The 21,013-nt window shown below is 41.8% G+C and overlaps 1 protein-coding gene across 7 annotated transcripts in view; it reads left to right on the top strand.

Moving 5' to 3' along the window:
• Nucleotides 1-21,013, top strand: part of CFAP299 (cilia and flagella associated protein 299) — a 208,855-nt gene that overhangs the window by 166,895 nt on the left and 20,947 nt on the right. For 5 of the 7 annotated variants that reach the window (XR_011096017.1, XR_011096016.1, XM_068680476.1 and 2 more), the window contains exon 4: nt 7,280-7,422. Coding sequence is in view for 5 of the 7 variants with exons in the window: in XM_068680476.1 (XP_068536577.1) it covers nt 7,280-7,422 (143 nt within the window). In the remaining 2 variants the exon portion in view is untranslated. The remainder of the gene's footprint in view (nt 1-7,279; nt 7,423-21,013) is intronic. The other 2 variants (XM_068680472.1, XM_068680474.1) reach the window with 1 other exon arrangement.

A 21,013-nucleotide genomic window follows, 5' to 3' on the forward strand; every position in this document is an offset into this window, starting at 1 on the left:
TCCTAATTAAATATCATAAGAAGTTGGCCTTTTTTTTTTTTTAAAATGTCCTCTGGCTGCTAAGCTCTGAAAAATAGTTAGTGCAGTCTGTGTGCAGAGAGCTGGGGTTGCATCTAGACTTGAGCCGCCCCATTCTCAGGATCTTTACCAGGTGTCTTGGCACTGAAAATCCCAAGTACTGCCTCTGATGCCCTTCACCTGGCACGTAAATGCACAGAATACAGGTGGTTGCTAATAAAAGCCTGAAATCCTTCAGCATAGTGGTCTTCTGCTTCCCTCAGTGAAAGCTAAACTGTCTGAGAACTGCAGTATTGAGTAATAATTTTAGCCATCTGTAGGGTCTGCTCTCTGTCTTACTCCTGCAACACCAGTACAAAATAGGTCCCTGTGAACCACAAGAGTTTTGTCATTTGACACAAGGTAGAGTACAAGTTGCTTTCAATTACAGCTAAGTTGTTGTCTGAGTGTTTCTGCTAACAAAATAAAATATCAAAGAGTACTTTTGCATGTCCTGGTGTCCCAGGACAATTAACTGTCTGTTAAAATCACTTCTTATTTATTTACTTTCACCTTTAGTCTACATCATGCTTATTTTAGGTAGATGAGGAGAAAGCAGACTAAAGGTGCTGTGATTCAGTGCTTTCTCTTAAGCACATTTTTTTCTTTGCAGGAACAGGTAGGTAAAAGGTGTATGTATTCCAAAAGTCTGCTTGGTGTGTTTGAGCATTGGAGAAGGAAACTGAAGTAATTTCAGATGTATTGCAAGCTCTAGAAATGTTTCAAAATTAGCATCAGCAAGACAATGGTATTCCCAGCTGAAAACGTGGGAATGTGCACACAGCACATTCTAGGCTTGCTTTAGGGGTGGCTCAATGTCTCTGCTAAAAGGAAAACACATTTCTGCACTGGTCCCCCTCCCTTTCTCTCCACCCAAAATCAAATTGTGCAAGAGATAAAGTCCCAACCTACAAGCTTATGTTTTACACTGTTTTCACTCCCGGCTGGCCTGGAGACCAGGTCAGCAATTCATTCCTACTTGCAAAGCAGAAATGAGAATAGCATCTGTTTTAAAGATACAGAGGTGAGGTCCTTTCTCTGACTACTGTTGCCCACTGGTATTTCTATTAGACGTAACATGATCTGCGGGTGGCAAATAAGGCCAAACACGACACAACAAAAATAAATTGCTGCTCGTTAAAAATATATTTTAACTGTTAATGTGTTTTATGCCTGTCCCCTCCAGCCTAATTGTGCTCGGGCCCCTGGGTCCCCACCTGTGATATTGTCCCAATGAAAAGCGCTTCCTCAGTGGCTTAGTAATTGACTCCTAAATATTGTCTGTCTTTACTTTCCCGTCAGCTACCTTCAGGTTGGCGTGCTTTTAAAGCACTTACAAGACTGTTTCACCAGACAGCAGGCTGGTCTCTTTATATTCCCACATATTCTGTCTGCTCAGCTACATTGAACTCCAGCGTGAGTGGATTTGTATTGCAAAAGTTCCAAAGTAAGGTGAATCATGGCATGCTCCATTTAATTTGCCATCTTGTAGGTCCCAGGCCAGCAAAGCCATGGGATGCAGTTAGAAACCTGCTGTTGTTAGCCTTTAGGATGTGCTAGAGAAGTGCTTAAAGAAAGCTTGTATTAAAATGTTCTCTTAAAGAGCAGCAGTGTTCTGCCTTAAGGACACAGGAAAGGTTTAGGGAGAGCTAAAAGTTCTTGTAAGATAACCAACGTTATGTCTTTTAGCTCTAATTCCTAAAAATTGCCTGTCATTTTTCTCCCCTCCTTGGGAATTTAGTTGGTCTTCTGAACAGTGTTGGTGCTTGCTATAACCTTTGCTAGCACAAAGAGCTCGTTTGCTGCTTCACCTTTAAAACAGTGATGGACAGCTTTCTTGTCCATGGGCAGTACTCACAGGGGTGAGGCCCTTTTCAGGAGGTTTTCAGCTCTTCTTTGATATGCAGCATTACTTAAAAGTGGACTGAGACCGCAGGTTGGACTGTCCCTGCAGCGTGGCAGTCCGGGGCAGGTACTCGTACCTGTTCCTCACAGGTCCCAGCCTGATGTTCTAACCAGGGAGAAATAATCCTTCAGGTTTGGAACATCTTAAAGAGCCAAGATTTAGCCTAGTCTGAGGAATGTAATTCTTACTGGCAGTGTTTACAAGGTAGGAAAAAATGCAAACAAACTCTCCTCAGACCCTGCAAGTCTGATCAGTGCTCGCAGATGTCAGTGGAAGCAGGTGTGCTGTCTTTTCTGAACATTGAACCTGTCTCCTAGTGCATATAAATATACCCCAAATAATGGGCAAGTCCTGGCATTTCGGTGTCCATGATGAAGTCTTGCTGGGAATCAAAACCAGTTTCAGGAGACACGTTCCAGTGCATGAAGTAATGTATATAGGAATGAATCATTGGCAGGTGTTTTTTTATTATTTTTTTCTTATAACTTGAAAACTCGCAAATGCTACTGGATCCAAGCATACAATGTTTTCTCAGATATTGCATGGAAATTCTGCATGGAGCAGTTTGTTTCTTCTAGAGACGAAGGCAGAAGACCTTCATGGCTGCATGATCATGTCTTTTAACCAGAAGATTTCGGTAGCTTTTGAAGCAGTTTGAAGAACATGCTTCAAAACCCAGAAGAACTCGGCACAGAAGTCATCACAGTTGTGGGCCTGACTCTTAACCACATGAGCGCTAGCAAAGCGTAAGCCAACTGTAAGCAAGGGGTAAATGTAGTTTGTGCCTCTTCCGAAATGCTTTTATACTCCCTGAACAGTATGTAATGATATTAATGTATGTGAGAATTGAGTCCCCAGTGTTTATCGATATGGCGGCCAAATGAAAGCTTTTATTTTTCTTGCCTGGATGGTTTTTCTATTCTTCCTTTTTTCTTTCATGAACCTGGAGCATGACACAAAGATCACACAGTTCTGTTTCATTGGTTTGAATGAGTTGGATGAAACAGCCCTGAGGGTGCTGTTCAAATTAAAGTGTGTGCAGGAGGCTGGAGAGGATCTTTGTGATTAATCAGGTGCGTGCCATGAGCAAGGCGGCCTGCCCAGTACGTGCAATAGTTGTCAGTATACGGATTTATAGGAAGCAGTGTGTACCACAGTGTACAACTTGCAAAAGTTTTGTAGTTTAGGTTTGGTACAGAAAAAAATTCCAAAAGAATTATTGAAATGAACTGAGTCTCTAGAATTTGGGGGGAAACGAACAGACATGGAACTGAAAATTAAACACTGTAGGATTTGTACTACTTGGAGTTTCTGCCTGTGCTTGAAGTACCCAGAAGTAGATTTTAATTACATCTTTATCCCCATCTAATGGCTCTACTTGCAGTGCTTTGAACTGGCAGCACAGGACCTGATTTCAGGCCAGGGGAACTGGAATCAGTTCCCCGATTTCCTATTTGGAGATAGCATTGGAGAAATGGTCCATGTAGTTGAAAAGATCAATAAATATTTGAATGAACTGGTTATTTACAGTGGCTTGTTGTTTGTTTGTTTGTTAAACTGGTTTGAAATATGACAGGTTGGTATTAGCCTTTTCCAAGGATCACATACCTGTGCTCCTGAAGAAAGTGTCCCCGTATTTAGCATAGCCAAGTGAATTAGCCTTATGAATTTTCAGCCTTTGTCAATAGGAAGCAGTAGATGCAAGAGGTTTTGGAATAATCAGAGCATTGGCATTACAGAATATTTGTTTAGTGTAAAAATACACCACTGAAGATGGAAGCAAAAAGGGTAAGCAAAGAAATGTAGGATGCTATTCTGTTCCAAATCATGGTTTCCTACTCCTGAACTTTGTCTACCTCCTCAGCATCTCTACCAGGGAGAGGGATATATTTATATACATGTATGAAGTATAATAAATGAATATGGAAAATGATTACAAGTATATTTATATAAATGTATGGAGAGATTTATATTTATCCTCTGTAAATATTGCATCTCCCTTATCTATGGGTTTAAACTTCTCTTCATGCCACCTGAAAAAGATCAGAGCTTTTTTTCTTACAATCTTGAACTTAGATATGCAGGATGCAAATTCCATTTCCCTTTCCATGATAAAACCCTCACTGGTGAGAGGTAGCTATCAAAGCATTTCCAGTAGCCCTTCTCCCGCTGCCTCTTCCAGCATCAGCACTGGAGGGAGCATAACATCTGAACTCAGTCTATGTGCAGTGGCAACATTTTTGAGACATCCCTAAATTTCAGAAGTAAATATGTATTGCTTGTTCTCCTGGCAGAGTCACCATCCCTGAATACTGCCAAAGCTTTCTGAATCTGTTGGTTTGTTTCCCCCTTGCATATGGCAAAGGAACATGCCCTCATATGCATTTCCTCACTAGTAAAGTGCAGGTTTCATTCGTGTCCAGCATTATCTGTGTCCAGAATTATTTGTGGCTCTCTCAAAAGCATTGGTAGCTGATTGGTAGCTGGATGTGCAGGCTCTTGCCAGCCAAATTTATGGCTGAATTAGGCACAACTGTGTGGCTTTGAGCAAAGTCCCTCCTGTGTGCTAGTGCTGAAGGCAGCATTAGGTCTGCTCCCCAGCCCATTGAAACTACAGGAACTCCTTGGTCCTTTGTGCAACTAGAAACAGCACTTCTGTACCCCTCTAGTTTCTCGTCAGAAAAGCAGTAAAAGGAACTCTGTGTTGCTAATTTGTTCCAAACTGTTGTAATCATAAGTCAGTTTACCCCAGTTGTAAACACGTTCTGCTTTTAGGCCCAAAAGCTATACGTAAGTGTAGCTTTCAAACCTCATCTTAAATTAAAGCTGTTCCACCTTTCACCATACAATATGTTCTTGAAAGCTTACAGATGGATGTAAAGCACAAGCTCCACACTTAGCTTGTTGTGTTAGAGGCAAATCAGAAGAGGATCGGTATGACTTTTAGAAGATTTTCCTCTTCATGGATTTAATGTTATTTTTTATTTTCTCTTTGAGTTATTTTTAAGTTAAGAGCTTTATCATTTTGGGAGAAGAGTGTGAATTTGTGCAAGTCTTCTCTGGGGCAAAAAGGTGTGACGTGACAAGTTTAGAGTATCTTAAGAAAATTCAAGCTGATTCACAGTTTAATGAATGAATGCTTATAGGTGGTTAGAAATGAATCATGGATGAGGAAAGAAGAGAAACCATGTTGACGGATGAGAAGGATCAAAGGCCTTTAGTTCTAAGAAAGAGGCCTCAAAAGCATACCTTTAACATAAAACATTTTTGTTTAGATATTTTGGTTGGTTTCTTAGAGTTCATAAAGCAATTTTGATGATAGTCTGTATGCTTGCCTGTAGTTTGGTGTTGATTTATAGCTGATAATATGTGAACATTACTTCAGGAGATAAATTTTATAAGCAGAAGAGCCTTGAAAGATAGCCCTGTGTTTAATATTGCAAAAAATACTGTAACATCTGTCAGCTCTTCAAATTATTGGATCATACTATGCAAGTCAAGGTATTCATATAAAACTAACTTTTCTGAAGGATGATGAATCCTGTTCTTTAGATGTACAGCATGCCTCTAGTTTTGTTACAGAAACGTGGGTACAACGTGCGGTCACCTTGCGGTGTGGTAGGCAGAGTCTTTTTTACTCATTGCCTGGTCTCTGTCCTTACCAGGCTGTCCAGACACACAAATTGGTTGTTCAAAATGGGGCATGCTGAGAATAGGGGAGGAGGCATGTTTCAAGATGGTCAGACGTATTGCAGGAGATTCTTCTGGCTCTTTATATCAACAACATCGATGGTACAAAACTGCAAAATGAGTAACACATGTTTTGATGGAATTAAATGTGAAATTGGAAAAGGAAGTATGTCTTAGTATAACAACAGCTTGCCAGATAAACCATTACACTCTAGAAATCTGCTGCTGTTAAAATAAAGAATGCTTTTTGAAAGAGTTCCATGTGGTATTGTTTCCATTTCCCCCGTATTCAAAAAAGAAATATCACCTGATTTCAGCTGAGTAAAAACAAACAGGCATAGAGCTCAGAAATACTTTTATCATACACCTACCTACTAACCTCTCCTCTCAGCATTTACTTTTTCTTATGTGGGTCCCAGGATGCATGAACTCTTCTGTCTTGCAAGTCCGCACTCATCCTATCATTTCTTTGCTTTTTGCATTGTGGAGGTATGCGAAGAAGAATTGCCTTCTACCAAGCTGTTCTTGGTTTCACTGGAAAATAATGCAATTAAAAGGTAAAGGAGTACAGAAGGAGTGCAGAGAAAATAGGAAACAAGGTTTCCCATCAGTGGAAAGTCATCCCATCAGTGTCTCTGCCCGTGACATGCATTTCAGCAGCAGCATGAGAGCCGATGTACTATATTCTTCCACGTGTTATGACCCTAACACGCCAGAACCGCTGCTGAATGCGTTGCTGTCTTCCAGGTGCCCTACTGCCACCTTTAATTCAGCGGTGACACGTGTAGGTGCAAAAGCTATTTGGGTAATTTACAGAGGCGTGACTTTATGACTGGTAAATCTGTTCTTTTTGTGTTCTCCTACTTGTAGCCATCCTGCTTTGGTCGGCTGTATTTCTAGGCATGGATTTTGCAGCACTGTTTGTTTGCATGTATTTGAATGCTCACATTTTTGCTCTGCTACTCATCAGTTGTCAAGAGTGAAACGGCACAGGCGTGGTCTTGCAGGAGAGGGGGCTGGCGGGATCCACTCTGTTCCCTGATCATAGCGTGGGAGAGGTGTATGTGTGGTAACCTGTTTCCACTCTGTCGTCTTTCTGAAAAGCTACAAATCCATTGTGAATATTAAGTTGAATAAGCAAAGCCTTTTCATGGCTGTAGAGTCACATCCAAAAATAAGTAACATTCTCACCTGCTTTGATCCTGTAATTAGGGCATGCACAGTAGCACCAAAGTGTGGTCACACAGAAACACCCTTCGTTCGGTTCTGTTGCTGAAAAGTAGGTGTCCTGTGGCATTCAGCTGTATTAGGGTTGTCTGCATAGGGCTGGCAGATGTGGCCCAGGGACCTATGGAAAATCTCTACCCTCACAGAGTGGCAGCAGAAGGCACGGGGAACACACAAGGGCACATTGCATGATACTGCATCTATGTTTATTTTTGTTTCAACACTGCTTAGCTTCTCTTAAGAATATGCCATAATATGTTGTAACAGGAGTGCCTCAACAGAAGTCTGGCCCAGGTGAAACTGAAAATATTTATATCATTTCTAAGTGTTTTTACACAGAAATCTGAGTGCATATGTATGTCTCCACCCTTCATTTGTGGCCTTCTTTGTATTTTTCAGTCCATAATCTACATTCGTGACTATAATTCTCGTCACCAGGAGGTGTCTGCATACATCGACTATGCATACAGACTGACAACAGATGATTTTGAAGCCTACTTCAGTGGGAAGAAGAGACTTTTGCCTCGGAAAACAGATCTGAGGTATTTGTCTTGAATTTGTTTCCACTTACTTGCTTTTAGGCGAGAGAGAGAGAGATTTAAATGATTTTGGGTGAGAAGAGAGCCTGTGAAAGTGTTTTGCACTGGATCAGAATCAGTTATAGAGAACAGCTTAAAAGAAAGATCCTGTCAGATTTGTTTAGTTCAGAGAATAAAACTTTAAAAGGATGATACAGCTGTTGCCTGTCTCTGCATCTTTCAGTACCCTGAGGAGCCTGTAAATAGTGACATGCTTTAATGGGTAAGAGCATACTTCTTGAGATGTGGCAGTAGCCATCTCTAGCTTTTCCTGCTCTCCATGAGGTCCTTGGGAGGATGCTTCACTTTGAAAGTGGGTCATGTGCACAAGTCATATGGTGGTGTGTTACCTATGATCAGTGATAAAGTCCATCAGTAAGCTGTTAAACAGAAGAATATATTTTCTTTAAGATATATCCTGTGCCATTGTGCCAAGAGATATACACGTGAGAGATGCTTGCATGCGTCTGTACGTGAAGGCCAATTTTAAGAGGTGTGGCAAAGCTGAGGTCTGCCTGGGGCCTGGGCACCAAAGCTGTGTGTGAGGCAGCAGGTGTCATTGGCAACGGGGGAAGAAATTGTAAAAATTTCAGCTGGTGCTGTGAATTAGTATGGAAGTCTTCTCTTCCCATGTGCTAGAATGTAAGACCTGTGAACAGCTCGCTGCCATGCCATATGCTGTTACTTATCTCCTGGTGAAAAGGTGCCCAGTATGAAGGAATTACTGCATTTTCTCAAATTTCTGAGAGTGGTTTTCTGTAATGCAAATTATTTCTTTGGAAGCAATGCAAATCACTGTGCATGCTGTTCAAGTCAAATTCTGGTGTTCAGGATAGAGTGTTGTAGGGAACAAGTGGATTGGTGAGGTTGTGCCATTCATTTAGAGTACAGCAGATGTCAGTAATGAGGCAAAGAAGCACACAAATTTCTCAGCGTTGCCTGAGATGTGAAGCAAAATTCCAAATTTTACACTTCTAAATCACAGAGATGAACAGTCGGTTGGTGTTCATAACCGAGTTAAGAACAAGAGCGAACACACCATAGTGTCTGCTTTGCATGTTATGACCTGCCTAAATATTAGGATATTATTAGAGGCTCATAAATAAGCATTTTAAGTTATCACCATACGCAAAAAGAGATGTCACTGATATCCAGGAGCTGTGCTTAGTCCTGTTTATTCTATATTGAAAAAGTCTCTTTTGATATAAGCTTCAACCTCTTTTTTCCTCCCTTGTGTCAAAACTACTACAAACTCTTCATAGACAGTTTTGTATTTTCATTCCCTCTAAGGGTAGAATATAGCTTCATTTTACTTTACTATTAAAAAAAAAAACAAAACTAAGGTGTGTGCTGGGGGTGGAGGGGTTAAGGCATAACTTATATTCTAGTTGAACAGCCTTATATATAACGTGGAAAACTGCATCTGAATTTACCAGTTGACGGTAGAGGGAAGTTCAGATAAAGCATGCACAGTTCCAGGAAGACCACTTTGTTTAATTTATATTTAGGTATGAATGTATGAAGCCTAGTTAATGAGGTTCATATACAAATGTGTAACTCTACATATAAGTATACCCACAGATCATGACGTGTTGGCACATTGGTACACTGGCCAAAGAAAAAACCTTTATGGTTAGACAATGTGATTCTAGATGCATCCTACTCATGGCTTTTCATACAGGCCTCACCCTGTCAGAGAACATCTCTAACAGTGATGCATTTCTGTAGCTCACAGGTGTTGTTGAGCATCCCATTTTGCATCAGTTCAGTATCTTCGGAGCAGGAACTTTTTTCCTGCCATGTCTCTTGTGATTATCATTGTGAATTGTTATCAGCCAGACAGAGAACAGGTATCAGGAAGCCCAGGACAAAAGATTTAGCTGGTACTGTAGAAGTTTGAAACAAGTGAATTCCCTTTAAGCACTATTCCCCACCTAGTTGATGTAAACTCAACTAACGAGTGCAGAGCTCTTGTCAGAGACATTTGCAAACCCTTGTGAGTGAGTGCCCCTGGCCTGTCACAGTTCGGCACGCATGTGAGGAGAGTTCTCAGGTCCACAAACTCAGGAGGGTACCAGTGGGTGGTACAGAATGTGACAAAAGGCCCACCTTCCCTGGCCACCAAGCTGAATTCTCCTGCTAATTTGTAATTTGTGTATTACAAGACACATTTCGATGATGCCTTTTCTGGAGGCGTCAAATAAGCTGAAATGGGCAGGCTGAGGGTTCTGGCATATTGTCTTGTTTCTCGTTCATTCCTCATTGGCAAAGATGGTAGGCAGAGGCAGGGATCCATATGGGTATGTTGAGGCCCACCTAGCCATTAGGTGGCCAGCAGCTTCTTTTGGAAGAGCAATGGGCAGAAGAAGTGGAGGCCTCTAACTTTGACTTGACCCTGAAAAAGTTTAAATAGAAGATTAAACTTTGCTGAACTTGAGCTCTATGCTGCAGGCTATTCTCGTTTGTTAGCCTGTGTTGTGCATGCCATATAAAAATTGATCAATTTTTGACCTAGGCTTTGAAATGCAAGGCTGTCCGTGGTAATAGTAATGAAAGTGCATGCCAGCCTGGATCCCTCTAAAATTTAAATTAAAAGTTTGGATTGTTTTCCAAACCACAGCAACAGAGAAGGGCCTAAATTTGCATCCGTTCTCTACAGCAAAATGGTAAAAATTTCTTCACAAACAGTGCCTTCTATTCCCATGCCTTCTCTATAATCTTTTCTTTCTGGTTGGAATATTGTTTTTTAGTTAACAGACTTTATATTTTGTTGTGTGACTGATAGGTTCTGCATTATCCATTCGGTGTATTGCACAGCCTATAATTCTTCTCAGTCTAAAGTTTTCTAGATTTTAAGCCCAGGAAGAACTGCAAGGACTCTGTGAGCTGGTCTCCTGCAGAACTTATGCCATAAAGTTTAGCAAGTCTTGAATATACTGCATAGCTGGATAATTGACAGCTAGTTTAGAAAGGTATACGGTTATGATTTAAAAATTCCTGTTGGCAGAGAATTTACCATGTCCCCTGTAAAACTTTTTATTGAATAGATAAATATGTCTTGTTTCTTGCTATAAGTCTAAATTGGAACTTCACCTGCTGGGTGCTGTATTTGTACTTGTATGCCAGATTAAATACAGCTTTAGGGTTAGACAAGCTGTGATTACATAGGCTGTCATCAAAACTGTCTTCAGCCATTCTTCAATGATCTATAAAGATTTTTTTTACAGCTAATTGTACATTTAATGGTTATTCTTGTCTTGGCAGCCTTGTTCCTCTGCCTCTTTATTTTCCTCCATGCTCCTTCAAAATGTGTCAGATGCTGTTTGTGGATGGAGATAATTTGACTGTATGCATAGTCTGTGACCTCAGCCTTTGAGTCTCTTAACGAGCTTCAAATCTAGCTCTTTTCATCACATTTTCCTTCCCCAGATACTTACACATTTAGGCAGATATAAAAATGTCCTAGTGTAAAGGGCACATTTATTTCCCAAGCTGAAAGAATGGATGAGTGTTTCAGTTGAGAAGGGTTGTTCCTAAATTCATTGTATCAGCTTAAGTTGTTCCAAAATGCTGCCTTCCTTCTTAAAGAATGATTCAGTTTGGGAAATTGCCTCACTCAGACCTTTCCAAAGCCCTTGCTCTTGGTTGTATTTACTTTTAGTCACTTGGGAGATTGACATGTAAATCTTGGATTTTGCAGGAGAGGCTAGTATCTTGTGCAAAGCTATCAAATTATCTTTTAAATACAGAAATCAATACTTTGCTGCAACACGTTTTTTAATTAGCTGTTTGATGCTGTCAGAAGATATTAACTGTCAGAAGATATTAAGCTCAGTCTTAGGTATCCCCTGAATCAGGTTCTTGCTCGCAATACAGCTTAAAAATATGGAACAATTAGGTTTATGTGAGGTTCATATTTTAAATCCGGTGGGTAATATCAGAGGCTCTTGTATTTGATCTACGTGGTTCCTCCGAGTATTTTTGCCATTTTATTGCATTGCCCTATCAAGGGAGTATTATTTATATGATATAATCCTCATTTGGTTCCAGTTTATTAAATGAAAGGAATGTGTTAGGCAGTAAGTTCTTAAGAGGTCTGGAATCTGCACTGTAATTGAATCCATTCCTTCTCAGCTAATTTATGTAATCTGATGAGAAACAAGTGTAATACAATTTGTTCAAAGAAAATGGAGAATGTTCGCTCCATGGAACAGTACCAAAAAAAGTCTGCTGAATGAAGAAGCACAGCAAAAGACAAAGTTTGGGCTGCCTTTTGTCTGTTTAACTGTACTTTGAGCATCCCTCTCAGTTCTGTGTGTGAAGGAGGATGAAATTCATGTCTTGCAGTAGAATTGTGCTATTCTGATTTTGTGTGAACTTCTGCCCTGGGTTTTTGTTAATTTTCTGTGGCAGTGTGATAAATATGGTATGTATGGTAGTGTATTCTCTAGTGTTTTATCTTCATGTCTAGCTTGTGGTTGCAGTGTTTTCATTTCTTCTTACTAGTTCACTCAGTCTTTTCTAAAACAGATCCGGGTAAGGAGCCATTTATTGTAGAACAAGGGTCCTAGATTTTTCCCTGAAGTAATGGTCTGAAATCACTTACTTATCTCATCAGAAGTGAAACTTGTTTGGTTTTGGCCCCAGCACGCACCAGCCTGAGCTTGGGAGGTCCGGCATTCAGGGCTTTGTGGTGATACACCTCGCCTGCGATAGGAGTGCATCATGACACACCGGTACTTTCAGACACGGCATGTTGTTCTTTGCTATTGGCAAGAACCATCCCATCAGCTTCTGCCCTTCTTTTCTTGCAGTTCAACTGTGGTCTGTTTTGGCTACGAGTAGGCGTAGCGTTTGGCAGCCAAACATTAGCTGGGGTTGGAATTCCCTCCCATTTTATTGTCAGGTATATACCAAGATACCATCTGTTAATCTGTAAAGACCTGTAAGCCAGATCATGGCCAGCAAGACGTTCCCAAGCACGGGGCATGAGGCAACGTCTCCCTTCCCTGCCGTACTCCACAGATCCAAGTGCAGTTTACAGAGGAGTGCAGCTTCAACCCTTCTTACTCTGGCAAGAGCGGAGAGGGAGGGAGATGCACTTCACACCTTCCACCATGGGCAGTCCTGTGGTGCCAGGCAGAAGATGTTTAAAGCTTCTCCCGCCTTGGGGAGCAGGTGGCAAGGCAGAGCCAAACTCCTGCTGTACCCCAGTTGGGGACCTGCATGCAGGGGCTGTGGTAATCCCAGAACACAACCTGATGTATTCTGGGCTGTTGTTTCTCCCCAGCCAGGACATACTCTGAGGCTGTAGTCTTAGGCTGCTTGCAAAATGATTGATTAAAGCAGCTTGAGTTAGGAGCAGATCGTGTACAGCAGGAAGGGGGCACCTGTCCTTGGTGACACCTCTTCTTGTGCATCTCCTTCCACCTTTGGGGAGCAGGATGTTGAATGGATACAGGAGGAAAACAGGCTGTATTTATTTGGGTGTTTTCTTGGTGAGGGCTTGGGTATGTTTGTTTTGTTTTGGTGCTTTTTGTTTTGTTTTCCAAATAAAACAGGAGGTTGTCCTTGAATTTAAAGATCCACGGTCAGCCATGTCTATGATTGCCCTGTGGTGTTTTTACTTCAGGTGGCTCTGAAAGGGAAGCCTTTTGGTAACCAATTCCTGGTGTACGTCTGCTGGCCCCATTCATGGTGTTTGGCATGCCACTCTCCAGCAATCATAGATAATGCAAAAGATGTCAGGTTGGAAGCCTACAAATCAGAAGCTCGTTAGTGTCACTAATGATTGGGTGCTATGGATATTGACCACGAGTTAAATCCAAATTTTGTTTGGGGAAAACAGGTGAAAACATCCTGAGTTTCCAAAATGTACAGTCACCAATCTCAAAAAGGATTAGAATTAGGCCCCTGATTAGCAGGGATTACCATACTGCTAGTGATTTTACAGTGTAAAGTAACTCAAGGTTGAAAAAAAAATCACTTTGGCATTCCATTTTTGTAAGGACGTTGCTGACTGATAGAATAAATTCTGTTGGATCCCTTAGAAAAGAGACACTCATCTTAAAGAATTTGATGAGAGCAATACTTTGTTTTGTCCTTCATAAAAAGTAGGTAAGTGGGGGGGTTTCAGTTCTTCGTCACCATACTTCATTCTTACAGACCCATCTGCTTCTTTGGTTACAACTGCTTTCTGTGTTGGTTGCCCACTTTCTAGGTAATACTAAGCCAAATGCTGTTGATACTATGGGAAAATGAATGGCAAGGGGTGTGAAAGTAGGGAGCCCAAATCAAAATGAACCCATCACCACAGACATGGCAGCTGGAGCCCTCTAGCCGCATGGGGGAAAAGTGTTCCCCTCAGTGTTTATCTGCAACTCTTGAGTCCTTTCCTTGTGTAACAGTGTTCATCATGTTTGTGTCTTTATATTATGACTCACAAATTGCATGGTCTGATTTTTTTTTCCAAGATTTTCAGTACTTACAACTATTGTTGCTTTTAGTAGTCTTTATGTTCCTCCCAGGGCTTCAGAAAACCAGCCACCCCTTTGAATCCAATTCATGCATGTTGCTGTCTCACAGTTAGGATGTTTCATCACAGCCTTAAACCATTTAGAGATAAAATGATGCTATTGTGCCAAGAGGAGAAGGGGCTGTGCAGAAGTAAAGGGGGCAAATCTTAACTGCTGCTTAGCTCTACGAGGCATTGGGTAGCAAGTGGCAGGTGGACACATAGGTATAAATTAGACTACATTCAGACTTGACGTTTGCATGTGTGAGAAGAAAATTCCATCACTGCCAACTCAGTAAATGTTTAATTTGGAGATATATACTTCCACATCTGGCTTACACTTAAATACATCAAATATTGCCAAATATTGCTTCTTTCACTTTTAATTTCTCCCCCTTTTTCTTTTTTTTTTTTCAATTGAAATTTTAGTCCCTTAAGAAAGATGAAGTCTCTTAAGGGAAAAGGTTAGCTTTTTACAGCTTTGAGCAGGCTACCTTTCCTTTGCAATAGGAAATGGAAAATGCAAATTAATAAAATCTTGGAAAGTTGGGAAGGGCTGTCTTGCTTTCTTTGTCCATGCAGTCATCCTATCACCCGAAAGAAGGGAAGAGTCGGAAAACTCACTTGGAAAACAAAAATTGGCCACGTGCTTGTTTGGAAAGTGATTTGGGTTAAAGCTTCCGTGTGTAATCTGAGAGGCAGAAATGATTCACGGCTGTTTACTTGCATGAAGACAGTGTTATGATGCACAGACAGATGCATAAGGAGATCAGACCTAAACATGATAGCTCTTTGCCTCTTGCTGATTTTCTGAAAATGAAGGGAACAATCTTGCAGCACTCCTCTGTGTATTCGCTCATTCAAAGGGAGCTCTGCAGGTCACGAGATCCAATACCATATATCTTGCCTCACCAGATAGCCATGTATCTTCCCACAAGCCTCAGTTCTCCCTTAATGTGGACCAGAAATGATACTGAATTAATCTTTGTGATGCTGACAATAGATATGTGCTGGTGCTGTCGGGCTGGTTTTTATCAAGCTCTTCTAAATCGTTCCGTTGTTTGCTTAAAATCTGCCAGGCAGCGTGCCGCAACCCAACCACATCTCATGCATGGAAAACGTGCCTAGCCCTTTCGGGCTGCCTTTCAAAGGGCCCCTCCAAGGTGCCCACCAGAATGGGTTCCCTGGCATGACAGCGGTGTAATTAGTAATTGTAGGAATAATAACAGCTGGTAGGTTAGGTCCCGAGTAAAGGGCACGATCAGGCATTCACTTCAGTACTTATTAGAAAAACTTTTAAAGAATACATTTACATGCTTTTGTAAGAAAGAAAACTGACTGAGGCACCTCGATTGGGGCTGCAATTATTACTGAATGTGTTTGCACATAAAATATTAGGAAGCGTTTAAGGTAACTGCTGTGTGTGCCATTAGTTGTATCGCTTATTGGAAAATTATTCATGAAAGCAGAGTATATGAAACGTAGTGGGAGAGGGAGAAGAGTCAGGCAGCCCAGAAAGAAGCGCAGCATTTCACCAACCCAAAGCAACAGGTTGGGCCGTCACGTTCTGTAAGTACTCTTCTGGAAACCTGGTGCTTTCGGCCGGCTGTCCTGTAAATGTCAACCGAAGCGCCATGCAGCGATCATGAGGCAGTGTGTGATTTTTGCCATGCATCGGTGTCTGAGAAACCACTTTTTCCTTTTAGTTAGACAAGGAAATAGCTGTGGCTGAAGTCGGTATGTCCAGATTTCTTAATGGGTGGTTGTAGGGAATAACTAGTACTTTCTTTAGTGCTTTCTTTGCCACCTATGCCCTAGTGAAAAGTATGGTAAAATCCTTCTGTGCTGCATTAACCAGGTATCGCCTGGGCTGCTAGCTGCTGTAGGTAAAGCTGGGCACTTGTGGCTGGCAAGGGTGAAGTCCAGCTTGCTGCTCGCTGAGTCTCACCATAAGCACTGTTCCTCCTGCTGCTCAGTGGCGTGAATCCTCAGCCCGTGATGGACAGCCCATACCTGTGCCTGGCCTAGGAGACCTGAGGTCATTTCTTGATTGTTATCTCCAGGAACCAGAACTAATACCAAAGGGGGGATCTGTAGAAGCACCTATTTTACCTCCTTGGAAAAAGCTTGCCCTAAAATTTCCAAAACTCCGCTTTGGGAAAGACCTGGTGTATTTAAAATGTTCAGGAGGGAAAAAGAGAGGGGGAAAGGAACAGGGAAAGACAACCCCTAACAAGCTCCGAATAACTCAGTCATTATTGGCTTTTGCGGCTGCGTTTTTCAAGCTCTCCTGTCAGAGTTATGCCAGTAATTAAATATCTGATGAAGGATGGATATGCAACTGGATTTCCCACATCCTTGGTGAGGTCGGAGCAATCAGGGTCTTGAAATAAACATTTGGCTGAAAAATTCCTCAGTACCCTACACTGAACCTACTTATCTCCTGTGCTGCGGCTGAGGTCTGCAAGTAATTTTATCACATACAAAAAAGTATCTCCAGTTAAAAGTTGTTGTTCAGTGTCACTATGTTCTCCTTTATTTCTGTATTACCAAGATGCAACATACCTGTCTTTTCTCCTGCAAGATGCCAGTTAATCTTTTTTGCTTCAGCAACTATTCTTAAAAAGGAATACATACTTAAAAAGCAGCATATGCTGCCTGTACCACTTGGCTTGCCATTGAATTGCAGCACTTCTTAGCTTTAAAGCTGTTATCTTTCAAGGGGTATCGGGAAGGTAAAGAAACCAAATTCCTGGCCTGTAGCAGACATTTGTGTGGATAAATATTATATTTCTCTGTGGGTCTGTTGCTTTCTTTCAAAAAAATAAATAAGGGGGGGAACAATCTTTTTTTGTTTGTTTGCACTACAGAGTTCATATTTACATGTATGTCTGTGAAAATCTTTATAGGGCACACAATAGTGACTGTATTTTCAAAATATCCCTAAGGCACCGGTGTTTACAGAGAGCAGATGGAAGTCTGGTTGATGAGTCCGCCAGCCTTCAGGAGAAAGCTTGAGTGCTGTGCTCAGGCCTCATCCGCTTCGAGACAGGGCAGCTTGCTTTGTGCCAGCAGGGGATATTCTAAGGAGGAATAATGGGCCTCAGATGCAGAGAGCTGTGGGCATTAAAAGGAGTGTCACGTCCTTTGTGGCAAGCTTTTCATTTTATTTTATTTTTTTATTTATTTTTTTTCTGTCATCCAGTGCACCTCCTGTCTGCTCCTGCATGTAGGAAGTGTCTGACTTTGTTGTCTTCCTCTTTAGTTTTGTTTAAATCTCATCCCAGTCTTGGTGCTCTCTGAATTTCCTGGCGTCTCCCTGTCTCCTTTTCCCCTCTCGCTCCCAGATGCTTCCCAGGAGCTCTCAGAACCGGGCATTCCCCCAGGAAGCCCCGTAACACCTCCTTGCATTGTGCTTTCCACAGGAACCAGATCCTACAAGGCCAAGGCCCCCTCGTGTGCTCCCTGATGCCGAGCCACGGCAGGGGTGCCGCAGTATCCTTTCAGTGCAGCCCTCCCTGGCTGCAGAGCTTGAGGTTTGGGTCGTGGCGGCCGCCCGGCACAGTGCTCACAGCTTTTCTCCTTCCCTTTTATCCCGGGCTTAATAGCCAAGTGGCAGGGAGTTCCCATGCTTTTTCCAAGTGAGTCCACTGGGGCTTGTTGAGTGCAATCTGAGTCTCCCAGCCCCAGTAAATTCTTTTGGTGCTTTTCCAGGGGCTGCAGTGTGAGAGCAATTTAAGGAAATAATGTAATGCACTGCTATAGCAAAGATACCATCCATCTGCACATGATGACAACTTAACTGCAGGTACTGTATGGGTCCCCCAGGTTATATTTATTATGTCTCTGAAAATGACCACGAGCTAGGAAAGTGACTTAATTCCTTTCACTGATACGGCATTTTTGGAGGACATGTTTTTCCCTTACTACAAGCCTTAAATAGGCTATCCCCCCTCCTGCCGGCCCCCTTTCTTGATTAATGCCTGGAGACCGTGGATTTAGAATGACATTCCAGGCTGATCTAGTAACAAGGTTTGGATGTGAAAGCTGCAAGCGTCGAGCCAAGCTGGAGTCCTTGCTATGCCAGAAATGCATTGTTTCAGCGCTCTGTCTGGGTAGTGCACCTGCGCCTACACACTGGAGCTGCCACCGAGGAAACGTTCCTGCAGACCTGCTTCTCATTACATCCCCAGATCAAAATGTTCTTTGTAATGACATGGTATCTGGCCAGCTCGCTCTCCTGCACTGGTATACCCTGAGGTTTGCGGTATACTGATACCACACTCTCCAAGATGTTCAAAAGCTCGGATAAACATTTGGTAATATGGATTTATGGCCTTCTCCGCACAGGCAGATCACACATGTTGTAACCACACTGAAAATATTTCCTGAAGAACAGCAGGAGAAGGGCTGGGAGAAACATGGGCCAGCAGTTAAGGTGGGGAGGGAAAGGTAATTCTTCTGTTCTTAATGCTCCCAGGAGCTAATCAAAACTGCTCAAAACACGTAGTAGAGTTAGATAAGGAGAGACACATTCTGTTGGAAAGGAACGTTCAAAAGATTTCTCACATCGTACAATCCCACATCATATGATGTTACAACATATAATCCCGATGTTTTCAGCCTGAAACTGATAGAGAAAAGTCAGAATTTTCACAATTGATACTTCATATGGCAAACCCACAAATGATTAATCAGACCTCTCAGGTAAGCAGACAATGTCTTGATAATGAGCAGCGAGGCAGGGATAAAGGGTGGGAGCGCTAGTTTTGATCTGTGATTTCCTGTGTGGCTTCAGACCTATGTGTTTGAGAGGAGAGGCACAGTCCGCACGTGCCACTGCTGCATTTGTCTCACGGGCATTGCCTACGATGACCCCGTGGACAGACAGGGAAGGACGGGCAGAGCACAGTTGTGGGGGCCTTAGCCATGGAAGTCCCCTCCCTAATCAGCAGGCAGGGGAACAGGGACATCCTTGAGCCAGCAGTGGGACATGGGGACACTTGGGGCTGGGACAGGGTTTGGTCGCAGTCAGCTGGGGCCGCTGCTGCTCGGGGCTGCAATTAGCCAGGGCGCCTGCAGTTTCCCCTGAGAGCCTTTGCGTGTGTTCAGTGGGTGAGTGTTGGTAGGATTCTGTCTGTAATTGTACGGTGATTTTCCACTATGCTTGCATTTGCATTTAAATATGGATACATGCCTGGAAAGGCGTGCACGTCAAGAGATGCGTGTGGCAGTGGTTATTGTAAAATGAAAGTTTTACAGAACAAAAAAAAAAAAGTGAAGCATAGCATGGATTACTTTATGCACTGGACTTGTGAAATTCTGTCTTGAAGAGGACTGGTAAAAATTCTTAAAGCACGTGTAAGAGGCAGGAGCTGTGGTAGCATATAGATCTGGTTGAGTTCAGAGGAACCTGAATGTATTGTCAAACTGCAGTTGAGAGTAATCCTTTTTCTTGCTGTTGGACATGACAATATTCTGTTCTATATGCAGCACAAACATAATTCCAGTACTCTAAGATATTCAACTCCGCAGAGCAGATGTGGAAAAACAATGATTACATCAGTTATAAATCATAATATTTGAGAATCTAGCTCAAAACATTAAGGAGGGGAACAACTTATCTATCCTTTTTAATTTTAAACTGCTAGAAGGTAATTAATCTGCTATAAATCAAATTTTTCCACTGTAAAACCATTGTGCTATTGCGGTGTTTTAGGGAACAATTAATCTTTTTTTTTTCCATGTGTACACCCCACATATACTGTGTTCAAAGAGAGATGTTCCTTGAAAACTTTTCTTTTTTTTTTTTTTTTTTTTAAATCATTGTTTTGCCAAGTTCTGGTCTCTCTCTTTTGTCTATCACAGTTTGTAACGTAGCTGCCTGTTCTGCTTGGCAGGAGAATGCAACGTCATTGTAACCTTTTGGCTATTCTCCTTGTTGCTTAATCCCCTTGTGTGTTGGATGACAGTTTTTGTGTTTTCTTGCAGCCTTACAAATGTTGTTACCTAACGGTTAGGTAAAATCAAAATAATCTTACTGTAGCTCTCAAGGAACTTTATGGACTTGTTCTTTTGTGAAGTACGGAAAAGACTTTGTTGTCTGTTTTTATGCTGTGGAACAACAAATACTCGCATGAGGCTTCTTGCATTGCTTCCTTGTGAGAGAGAACTTCCCAAATTTGCAAAAAGGCCATTCTGAATATTCTTTCATAAAGGAAGAAAAATGCTTTGGTCAAAAAGGCAAAGAGGAGAGTTTTGTGCATGTTAGGTGCAGACTTGTAAGCAGCATTTGAGGCTGCTCTCGCTGGAGCTTTGTCCTTGACCTGATGGATACCAAGGTTGTTTCATTTTTGAATTTCTTTCTCTTAGAATTGTAGTCTTTTCCAAACGTGAAAGCATCTTGGTGTTGGAGGACTCACAGGAGATGGGATTCACTCCTGTTCTCTGAATGGTGCAAAACCAATCCACTCTGGTCTTTAGAGTGTTTCTTGAAAAATGAAAAAGTGATAAACATGGGACAAAAATTATAAATATCAATCTCTTTGTATTATCAAACTGATGAGGAAACAGAGCTAGTCTCCCATATCCATCAGTTAAATTGTTCTTTTCTTCTTCTTTTTTTTTTTTTTTATGAGCATTAGTAGCCATTTATGATGATAATTGCCATTTTATTTTTCAAAAAAATATGTTTAAAGTTTTGTGTTTCAGGAAGCTGTAAGCATCAGCAGTATGCGAGAGACTGTAGGGAAAGAACTCTCCATCATCTTTTGAAGTTGTGTCAGACCTTAACGAGGAGCTGTGCAGCACAGCAGCCCTGGGTGAAGATGTCCCCTTGATTCAGGGGGATTAGGTGTACAGCCTCAACATGAGCCAACTTGATGCTATCAGCCGCAGTAGGTTTTTGAAGCAAATTGCTTCAAACTGAAGCAAAACTGGAAACTGAAGCTGATTTTTTTTTGTTATAACTTGTGATTATCTTCTGATGTCTTATTCTAGGGTGAATATATCCTGTAAAAGATATGATTTTACAGAGTTCCA

This window comes from Anas acuta, chromosome 4 (genome assembly GCF_963932015.1).
Source record: "Anas acuta chromosome 4, bAnaAcu1.1, whole genome shotgun sequence".
Taxonomy (NCBI): domain Eukaryota; kingdom Metazoa; phylum Chordata; class Aves; order Anseriformes; family Anatidae; genus Anas; species Anas acuta.